The following is an 11,032-nucleotide window of genomic DNA, read 5'->3' as shown; positions in this document are numbered from 1 at the left end:
TTTGGCCATATACATTGTACACAAGCCCCCCCCGCCCTTACCACCAACAGATGATGTCATACAGAAAGTACATTTCTAGAGAAAGAGAGGGAAGAGAGAGAGAGAGAGAATAAATTCAAACAGCTTATCTTAGCCAAACTTAGTTGGCTCAAAACAAAGTAAGTTGTCATTAAAGTTTCCAAACTATTAAAACAGATAACATTACACTTACTATATAATCTAACAATTAAATATTTACAATAGACATACCATTACAATACTTACTACATTATCTAACAATTAAATATTTACAATAGACATACCAATACAATACTTACTACATTATCTAACAATTACATTATTATAATTATCATACCAATCTTTGACGAGAACGAGATAAAGAAGACAAAACAATTGGCTCCTTTAAATCCGTCTGTCCAAATACAATTTTGGTATAGTCACTGCACACACTATATGTGCCCATTGTCCTGATGGTGTGACGTAGGTTTTAAAGCTCCTCCTCTTAACACACAGAGACAACATTCCTAGAAAGAACAGATATATTCCCTAGATGCATTATGTGTAAAACTACTTACAGCATTATATTTTCTTCTTTCACAACGACAACACAACCAAGGCTGTGTACTAACTTTTTTAGCACCATAACAAGCTATAGAAATATATAGTTACCATAGTAACAGGCCACATCTACTCACATTGATGAATGGTGATTCTACATTTATCACAAGTAAGTAGTCTGATCCTTCATCGTCGTCGTCATCTAACGTCTCCTGGCAAGATGAGCTAACGAAAGTGGTAACTGCACAGCTGCTCTTTGGACTACCACCTGTAAACAAAGACATATCAATCTCTCTCTCTCACACACACACACACACACACACACTTTTAAGCTCCTTGATCCCAGTCCTTTCTTTACCGTTGTTTCATGAGCTTTCAAACATTTCGTTGTAGACCTTAGCTGCGAGTAACGGTACGTTGTAAAAGGATTTGGTAATTCAAACATTGAACAAATACAACATTGAGATCCTCCACGTGACATCAATTGATTGAAAGCCTGCTCAACTATAAAATCATGAGGTTGACTCTGCCACAATCCATTGAAATGTCGTCTCCAATCTGACCCCTCCCTTCATCCACCTCCTCCTCAAGATCATCGTCTTCTTCTTTAAGCTTCGATTTTTTAGTGGGCGGAGGTTTGAAAGAGAATTCTAAGAGTTTGTTATGTTTAGTACCAGTAGATCTAAAGAGAATTATAAGAGGGTGGTGTGGTTGTTAGATGAATATCTGTCCATGTACAAGTACGCATCCATACTTCCATGCACTTATACATCCATCAAATCAACCATCTATCCATCCTGCATACCTTGATGACTCCGAGTGTTTTGTGGGCGTGGCTTTGCTTTCTTTCTTACGACAATACTCTTCCCATTGTTCAGGTTGGAACTTCTCCACAAAAACATCCATATTTATTTGGACCATATCTTTACGACACATACATCTCTTAGCCTTTTTCCCATACTCAATCCACCTCAAACTAGCAAAGTTAGTACTCTCGGCACAGTTGAGTCCCTGGTTGAAACCAGCATGATACCCATAGGGAATGTTACAATGAAGTTACCAGGTTCTTGGACAACCTTTATAAGTGAAAGGAAATAATATTTAACCCTTTATGATTTCTGTTGTCGTCGTTATTTTTAGTGTTTGGTGAAGTCTTACTTTCCATAAGGAATAGAATGTTGTTTTAATACTGATGGTGATATGATAGACATTTTGTGTCTTAAGAAACTAGCACATTCATCAAAACTATCTGAAAGAGAGCTTTAGCAAGTCTTTCCAAACGTTCAGCATGAGCTAATGGAATGGCATACCTAGAGAAATTATGTTACTATGATTAAGTTCATTAACCTTTACTAATGGTAGCTATTCTAGGTTATTGTGATCAGTACTGATGTTCACTAGTCTAGAGATTATTAATGGTAGCTATTCTAGGTCATTGTGATCAGTACTGATGTTCACTAGTCTAGAGCTTACTAATGCTAGCTATTCTAGGTCATTGTGATCAGTACTGATGTTCACTAGTCTAGAGATTATTAATGGTAGCTATTCTAGGTCATTGTGATCAGTACTGATGTTCACTAGTCTAGAGCTTACTAATGGTAGCTATTCTAGGTGATCACTTGTGATCAGATACTGGTATATTTCTAGGTCATTGTTCAGTACTAGTCTAGAGCTTACTAATGGTAGCTATTCTAGGTCATTGTGATCAGTACTGATGTTCACTAGTCTAGAGTTTACTAATGGTAGCTATTCTAGGTCATTGTGATCAGTACTGATGTTCACTAGTCTAGAGCTACTAATGATAGCTATCCTAGATCACTGAGGTAAGTATTGATAATCATAATAGTTATTCTAGATCACTATTATCTTACTGATAATCATATCTACAATACGTAACGACTACTAAAATTACTATACCAAACCTTAGTTATCATATTATCAAAGGACAGACATACCATTGTTTAGGAGCACCAAAATGAAGATAATTTATACTGTAAAGGTCCATATCTTCAGTGTGCCAAGCAAAGGTCGTCTTCCACATGCCAAAGTAAAGATAAGCTGTGTTTACCCCCGGAATACTGACGCCATATTCTTCTGTGACTGTATCCAGTATGGTACCCAAGTGGTTGATATTCCATTCTTTGACATCTTGGTCGTAAAGAGAACCGGGTATGTCTGCTCCATATATGGGTGGATTGAAGGTGACGTTCTTCCAGTATTTACGTTCAAGCTCCTCATTGTCTTTAACTTTAGGAGGTTTGTATCTGCAGAGAAGACAAAGGATAATGAATGAATGGGATGAGAGATAGAGAGATAAACAAACAAAGAGCAGAGATACAAGAGAAATACATAAAGAAGTGTCAATTGTTGTATCCTATTAACAACATTATGAAATCTTACAAGTCACTGTTAGCCATTTCCTTAAACTTAGAGAAAATCAACGACTTCTTTTGAATATTGAACACTTGATAGACACCTAGAGAAAGAAACAAGAACTAATATAAAAGACACACCCATTATGAGATAAACTGAACCCCTACGATGAACCCCTACGATTGAAAGCTCTGAGGAAACTGTTCATGTAACAGTATGTTTTACGATAACAATGGGCAGGACTATAACTTTAATGTGGGTGTGGCATTCTAAATGACGTAATGTGATGTACGATATCGAGAGAGATATTACAATAGTTATCAAAGAAAGGATGAAATATGCTGGTCATTAGCTATTGTAAGACAAATAGTATACTAATTATATAAAAGTAGAAAGTCTTGAGTTTTATCCAAGTGTTATGATAACCACACATAATGTAATTGAACATTCTGCAATTTTGATTGGTCAGGAGTCTTTCATGCAAAAACAAGTCACTAATGTACTATTCCATTATCAGTCATAAGGGTTGAGTCTGGCTTGCGAAACTAGACTAAAGTGGTCACAACTTACCTTGTTGGCCGGTAACAAACTGAGAGACTGGTGTGGGAATAACAAAATCATCCACTCCATTGTAATCACGGCATGGTTTCCATTCTTTAGGCGGTATTATCTGTTAATATAAAAATAAATGAAAATTTATAATACTGTAAAAACTATTATATTCTAACTTTAGCTATGCCGTTGTGATGAGCTCCGTGTTCTTCCATATACGAAATGAACCGAGGGAAGTCTCTGAATTGTTCCAAAGTTGGAGTGAACACCATAATACCACCTTCCATATGAAAAGCCATCCTAGAAACAACTAGGAGAGGAGCTAGTCGCACGTTCTAATTAACGCCCACCAGTAATTAAACAAGTAGGCGTGACCAATGTGAAATATTCATAATTAAATGCAAATTACTCAACCTCAGCAAGGACCTCCCATTATAGACACCTCCCATTACAATAGACAATATTACAATGATAATGAGTTCACTCAGTGAACAATATAGATAACAACAGAATGATATTTACAGAAAGAAAAAAGAAATTTCAATGACAAAAAGAAAAAAAAAACGGTTTAAAAAATTCCCTAGCTAACAAAGTGAAACTGAATGTGAAACTGAAAATGTCCTCAAAATAAGAGCAATATTTCACCTAATTCAATCAAACTAACAAGAGAGTCTCGTCTCTTGTTAAAATGATAATAAATAAAATATTAAAACACTTCTGTGTGCAAGAACTCCTAATAAGGAAACCGTCCTAGAAAATAATACCAATCTATCACTATGACAACCACCAATGATTGGTTGTGGGCGTAGATGACAGACTGCTAACAAAAAGATCCTCATAATAATACAGCTGGTCTCTAGACTCCAAAATAAAGGAAAAAAGAATTTGGAAAAAAAAAATGGACGGATCGTCAAACAATAAATACCAATAATAGGACAATATGAGAAAAAAATGAAAAAAAAATAATCAGAGAATTTGATTTAGTCTATGAGAGAGGGAGAAGAAGAAGGGGGAAGGGGATAGGGAGAAGTGGGAGGGTGGAGAGAGGGAGAAGTGGGAGGGAGAGAGGGAGAAGTGAGAGGGTGGGAGGGAGAGAGGGAGAAGTGGGAGGGAGAGAAGAGGAGAAGTGAGAGGGAGAGAAAGAGGGAGAGAGAGAGCATACAGTTTGCTTACATAGCAATAAATAGATACCTCATATCTGGTAAGCAGTACCCAATTTAGCCCTCAGCTGAGGAGGAAATTGACTAACAAATTCCTGCCAAGTTTGATCGCCAACATTGGTTTTAAAACCATGAAATATCTAATATTGATACAAACACAAAAACAAAACCTCTTCATTCCTATCCATCCATCATCCATATGTCTGTCCATATGTCCATCCATATGTCCATCCATTCTACCTTAAAGAACATCTCCTTAAGATCATTTTTAGGTTCTTCCCAAGAAGCAACAGCATCACAAAAGAATATAAAATCTTGAGCCACGCCCTGTGGATTTAAACCAATCATAGCACACACTCCTCTAAAAGCAGAGTCTTTCTCTTCATTGTCTCGATATTACGTAATGAAATACACCACAATCTCACAAACTGACCCAAGATACGGAGCAACCTCATTCGGACAAACAAAACCAAGTCGTCCAATAGTAATAGCTGTATTTTCTAAGAGGTTCTTAGGTGTGGCAGGACGATTAATGTTCTCAATTAATCGGAGCAGAATAAGTGGTAAGTATTGTTTCATATCTTGACCAAGTTGCATTGATATTTCTCCAATGGCCCACGTAGCATTGTTGCAGATACTGATACAAAGTCTGGGTTAAGATTTTGGACTAAGAACCTTCATGAAATTATCTAAATAAAATTAACATGATTTATTTATTACTAATTACTAGGGGCAAAGCTAGAATATCTAATTAGTACTAATTACATGCACTAGGGGTAACATACCACATCTAATTAATACTAATTACTAGGGGCAAAGTTGTCATCTAGTTAGTACTAATTACATGTACTAGGGGTAACATAGTATATCTAATTAGTACTAATTATTAGGGATAGAGCCAACTTACCCACACAAGGTCTGACATGTTGAAAGCATGCTTTTAGTCAAGTCACCCAAAAGTGCAAAGGAGCTTTGTCTAACATCATGGAATGGATCCTGCATACACTGGAATAACAGACTCATGATGTTACTTTTAGCAATCAAATGTTCAATACTAGCTCCTAGTCCTTCAGCTAAACCACTCAATAAATCTAACGAGACTATCATGAAATCTTTATCTGGGGTCTGAAATATATCAGGGTTACTGTGAGCAGCCTGGATCATATGTAGGGTCTGATCAATAAGAGCTAAAGATCTATTGAAAACCGGTTCACAGTACGGGAAAAACCCGCTTTGGCAGAGCAATAGCTACTGAAGATAAACACTAAAAATAAAGGGGAAAAAAATTAGTAATAACCAAAATTACACACACATATTCTGTTGTCTATCCATCCATCCATCCATTCATCCATCTATCCATCCATCCATCTATCCATTCATTCATCCATCCATCCATCCATTCATCCATCCATTCATCTATCCATCCATCCATTCATCCATCCATCTATCCATCCATTCATTCATCCATTCATCCATCTATCCATCCATTCATTCATCTATCCATCCATTCATTCATCCAATACCTCTAGTAATGGAAACAAATCTTTATCTTCATCTTTTAATGAGTACCATTTTTGAAACAAAAAGAGGCATCAACAAATCTATATATTCCTACAACAAATCACATGACAATCACATGACACTACAGTTACAACACGTACCTGTTTATTGAGATTGTTCCCACAGAATCTGCCAGCGTCCCAATAGCGTCATATAATATCAACAGGTTCTTAGCTTGGTACTTAGTAAAAGCAAATACCAGTACTTGCAAGATATCATGTAGATAGGTACTAGCTCAGTACATGCCTCTTCCTCAAGGTAGCAAACGCACTGCATGCTGCCTCTTGTACTCTTTTTATTAGAATCAAGTATCCTCTTCAGAAGCTGAAATAATTAATAAACAATTCATAACTAGATACCATATATATAGTGGACATGCTCTAATTATACAAGCAGAAATTGAATACAGACAGTCAGACAGACAGACGTAAGTACACAGACAAAAGTGGACATACCTCTGACATTAGTGGTTGTAAAGAAAGCTTCATGAGGTTGTGTTACAACCCAGTGAGAATATCGTGACAATGTCCAACATGTAAATAGAACGAGACTAATGCTTTAGTATCTTGATAAACATGTTGTGAGATAAGGTAGTAACCCAGGTAAGTGTGGGGACATGCCGTCCATGCAACCCTCGGCAACAGCCCCTAGGGCCAAAAGTGGATGACTCCTTTATCAACCAATCTTGGGAGAAGAGAGCTTCTTTGAGTAATGGAAGAAGAACTGGCAAGAGATTGTCATGGAACACATTAGAGAGAACATCAAGAGCAGCTGCACTACATCTGAAAATGAAGTAAATATTCTGTTACCATTGTGATGTAAAAATAGCTATGTCTAGACTAGTAAACATCAGTACCTATAGGATAGCTACCACAGTGACCTAGCATAGCTACAATTAGTAAGTTCTAGACTAGTAAACATCAGTACTTACCACATTGACCTAGGATAGCTACCACTAGTATGTTCTAGACTAGTAAACATCATACTTACTACAGTGACCCAGGATAGCTACCATTAGTAAAACTCTAGAGTCTAGACTAGTAAACATCAGTACTTACCACAGTGACCTAGGATAGCTACCACTAGTATGTTCTAGAGTAGTAAACATCAGCACTTACTACAGTGATCCAGGATAGCTACCATTAGTAAGTTTCTAGACTAGTAAACATCAGTACTTACCACAGTGACCTAGGATAGCTACCACTAGTATGTTCTAGACTAGTAAACATCAGTACTTACCACAGTGACCTAGGATAGCTACCATTAGTAAGCTCTAGACTAGTGAACATCAGTAATTACCACAGTGACCTATGACAGCTAAACTCACTTGCGAAGGTTCCAGTCTGAGAGAACATCCTCTCGATATTCCTCTTCATCATCATCCTCATCATTGTCATCACCCCCCTCCATTACCCGAGGCTCCACCTACTCCATCAGCAGTGTGCGTCTTCCCTCTATAGATCCACGGTCTTATTTCAGATTCCTTATCAGGAACATTTTCATCTTCAATATCTGATTTCATTAAAGCAATATCAGTAGATGAATATTTCATGCCATTAAGTAGTATAGGAACCAGTCTAAAGAATGGGAATGAAGATAATATCAAGAATAGGAATTGCTTTACGAAAGCAAAAATTCCTTACTGATGTTATTTGTATACTTAAGGAAAGATAAAGATAGAAATATATACATTATTATAAACTCTTAAGTTTTATTATATGCCAATGAATCTACATAATAGTATTGTGTATGATAATAGATCTGTGATATATATATACACTGTCCTTTCGAATAATAGTATTGTGTATGATAATAGATCTGTGATATATATATATATATATACACTGTCTTTTTACCTGCCAAGATATGGGCCTAAAGAGCTCTTACAAACGTCAGTCAATTCTGCTAATGTTAGCCAAAATTCACACGCTTCTATGGCAACTGATTCATTGGAGTCTCTTGTATGGACAAGCATATACTAAATGGATAGATAATGGATGCATGAATGGATAGCTGAATGATAATGATTGGGTTTACCTCAATAATGTATGGCATGTGTGGGAGGAGATCAACAGCTCTTACTTCAAGTAACATGACAAGTGCTCTACATACATGTTTGCGTACTTCAAGATCTTCATCTGTGGCCACCTGGAAGAGATTCTGGAGAGAGAGGGAGGAGGAGGAGGGAGGGAGGAGGGAGACGAAGAGGGAGGGAGAAAGAGAGAGAGAGAGAGAGAGAGAGAGAGAGAGAGAGAGAGAGAGAGAGAGAGAGAGAGAGGAGGAGAGGAAAGAGGGAGAGGAAGGGAGAGTGTCAAACATTACATTACAAATACATACTTGTAAATATGCTCCATGTGACTAACTAGTACAGTAGATTGACTGAAATAAACTGATTTACACAAGATATAGCATGTGATCTATATATGATGATAACAACAGAGAAAGAAAGAGAAACTATCATTAACAACATAAACAAGAATGGAATTTTAACACAGACAATGTATGTTAAGAAACACAATAATTCTCTTGATATAAAATGAAATTGACGCACACATAAACACCACAGACAAAACCACATCAAAGACATTGTTATGTTTCTATATTACATTTTAACCACATAATAACAAGGCCAGCTGCTTTACTATCATAGGCCTACCTTATTCTGGGATTACTGTGATGAAAGAATTGAAGGAATTTTGGAATAAGAATGACTAGCGGCCGATTTAAAAGCCTCTGAATCCAACTGTTCACTGCAGTCCTCACATATCTTTAATAAAGCACTAAATGCACCCTTGGGAAGGAGAGGGAGGAAAAAGGGAGCGATGAGAGAAGAACCAGAAGAAGGGAATGAATAAAATGTATCTAACTACTGTACACACAATACTACGTACCTCACAAATAATCTGTTCTTCTGCTTCAATCAATTGACATAATGTTGGTAAGAGTTCTGGCCAGTTAGTTAATTCTCCTCTATTAGCTATCATACTTATTCAAGACCAACTGTAGCTCTTATAAGAGCTGAAGGATCTCCAATAGCAGTGAGACATTCCTGCTTCACAAAGTTCTTAACTTGTCAGGAAAACTAGAGGGAGAGGGAGAGGAGAGAGAGAGAGAGAGAGAGAGAAAGAGGGAGGGAGGGAGGGAGGGAGAGAGAGAGGGAGGGCTGAGCGACGAGAGGATTCCTGAGTTTGGGAGAGGAGAGAGAGAGAGAGGGGAGAGGGAGAGAGAGGGGTAGTGCAGCGGAGAGAGACGAGAGAGAGAGAGAGAGAGAGAAGAGGGAAGGAGAGAGAGAGGAGAGAGAGAGAGAAACCCCAACATTACAATGACATTATTAACACATAAAGGTAACATAATATATACCCAATATCCAAAATATTGGATACAGACCACCTGTTAGAGATCAGAGAGGAAACATACCACCAGTCACTATGACTAGAATGGTATACATATACATACAACACAATGTTTTGGCAACATCTGATAGAACAGAAACATAGATAATGCTGTACATGTAGCCATGACATCATCACAATTAAATTAATTACTAATTACAATCATATTATGATGACTATACACAAATGTCATCATTAATATATCATCATAACCTCTACTATCATTACCAGATTATATCAAAACATATAATAGTTTCTATTACCATAGTGTCTAGATGGGATATACATTAAACCTCTCTTATTACAAATTGTTAGGTCTATCTGGACACCACTATGATGGTGGATTAAGATTAAAGTTAACCATTGTACACAATTTGTAAACAAAAAAAACCAAGTCAATAAAAAAAGGATAGAGCATACTGGCAAATGAAAAACAAAAAAGAAGGTAGCCATCCCACATTTTAATGCTTACTACCTCTAAAATAGAGTTGAACAGAACTTAGTAAATCTTTCTATATTAGGTCAAGAAAGGTTTGACAAACTTGAGAAACATCATATTTACAAGACAATGTTAACATATAATACCAGATATAGTGTTATCATACATGATAATAAAATGTAGAGCTTATAATACATTAAACCACACCATAAGTTAATGAAATGTAACTCACTAACCTTAGGTAATATTCTCGTACATTGTTTTTCAGTATAGTCCGCTAAGAGCGAGTTGGTTCATCTTCAGTCTTTAACCTTGACAGCACAAAGCTAAGTAACTGTTAAAATCTGGGTATTGGTTAAGAGTAGTAAGACGCTACCGAAAAAAGAATTGGTTATAATAATTTAGAGCATTGAAAAAACAAATGTGTTATATTATCATAAGAGACAAAGTTTTCTGGTCTAATTACCTGGGTACAGTTCTCGGTGTTTGTGTGTCGGAATATGGACATCTCTTTCAGCAGCTGGACTATTTGTTGAAGACTGAGGATCAGGTGCCAAGCTGCAGCCATTTCAAGATAAACTGGCAGTTGAGATGGATTTTCCAGCAAGATCTTATTGATGTTGTAGGTTCTAGTCGGTCCGTATGTTGGTCTATTGAGTTGCTGCTGAGTTAGAGAAAAGTGTAGTTCTGTCAACCCATCAGCTGTAGGTACTGCGTGCAACTTTTTGCGCATGCTCACTCGCTTCAGGGTTAAAATTTTGACAACGGACGTATCGGAAACATTTCTGAATTTGTACAGAAAAGTAATGTGTAAATAAAGCAGCTCCCGTATAATATAACCCACGTGCGTTTGCATGTCGAGATAAATTAGTACACGACGTCAGTAAATGAGTAAATAAGTGGGGTGGGGAAGATGGCAGAAACAAAAATAGATTTAGAAGTGAGTTGTTATGTTGGATTTAGTATAACATTACTTTGTGCTGTATCTTGATGTTTTT

The 11,032-nt window shown here is 36.8% G+C and overlaps 1 protein-coding gene and 1 pseudogene across 1 annotated transcript; both read right to left on the bottom strand.

Annotated features, from left to right (window-relative positions):
* Nucleotides 1-1,062: 1,062 nt before the first annotated feature.
* Nucleotides 1,063-3,782, bottom strand: LOC121366242 (lysine-specific demethylase 4C-like). The gene is made up of 6 exons (XM_041490761.1): nt 3,660-3,782; nt 3,502-3,601; nt 2,959-3,034; nt 2,627-2,822; nt 1,364-1,569; nt 1,063-1,240 (listed from the first exon to the last, which is right to left on the bottom strand). Exons 1-6 carry the CDS (start codon nt 3,780-3,782, stop codon nt 1,063-1,065), a joined length of 879 nt encoding a protein of 292 aa, XP_041346695.1.
* Nucleotides 3,783-4,675: 893 nt separating this feature from the next.
* On the bottom strand, nt 4,676-10,819 carry LOC121366243 (annotated as a pseudogene).
* Nucleotides 10,820-11,032: the final 213 nt, after the last annotated feature.

This window comes from Gigantopelta aegis, unplaced genomic scaffold (genome assembly GCF_016097555.1).
Source record: "Gigantopelta aegis isolate Gae_Host unplaced genomic scaffold, Gae_host_genome ctg5068_pilon_pilon, whole genome shotgun sequence".
Classification (NCBI taxonomy): domain Eukaryota; kingdom Metazoa; phylum Mollusca; class Gastropoda; order Neomphalida; family Peltospiridae; genus Gigantopelta; species Gigantopelta aegis.
This window is presented reverse-complemented; position numbering and strand designations above follow the sequence as displayed.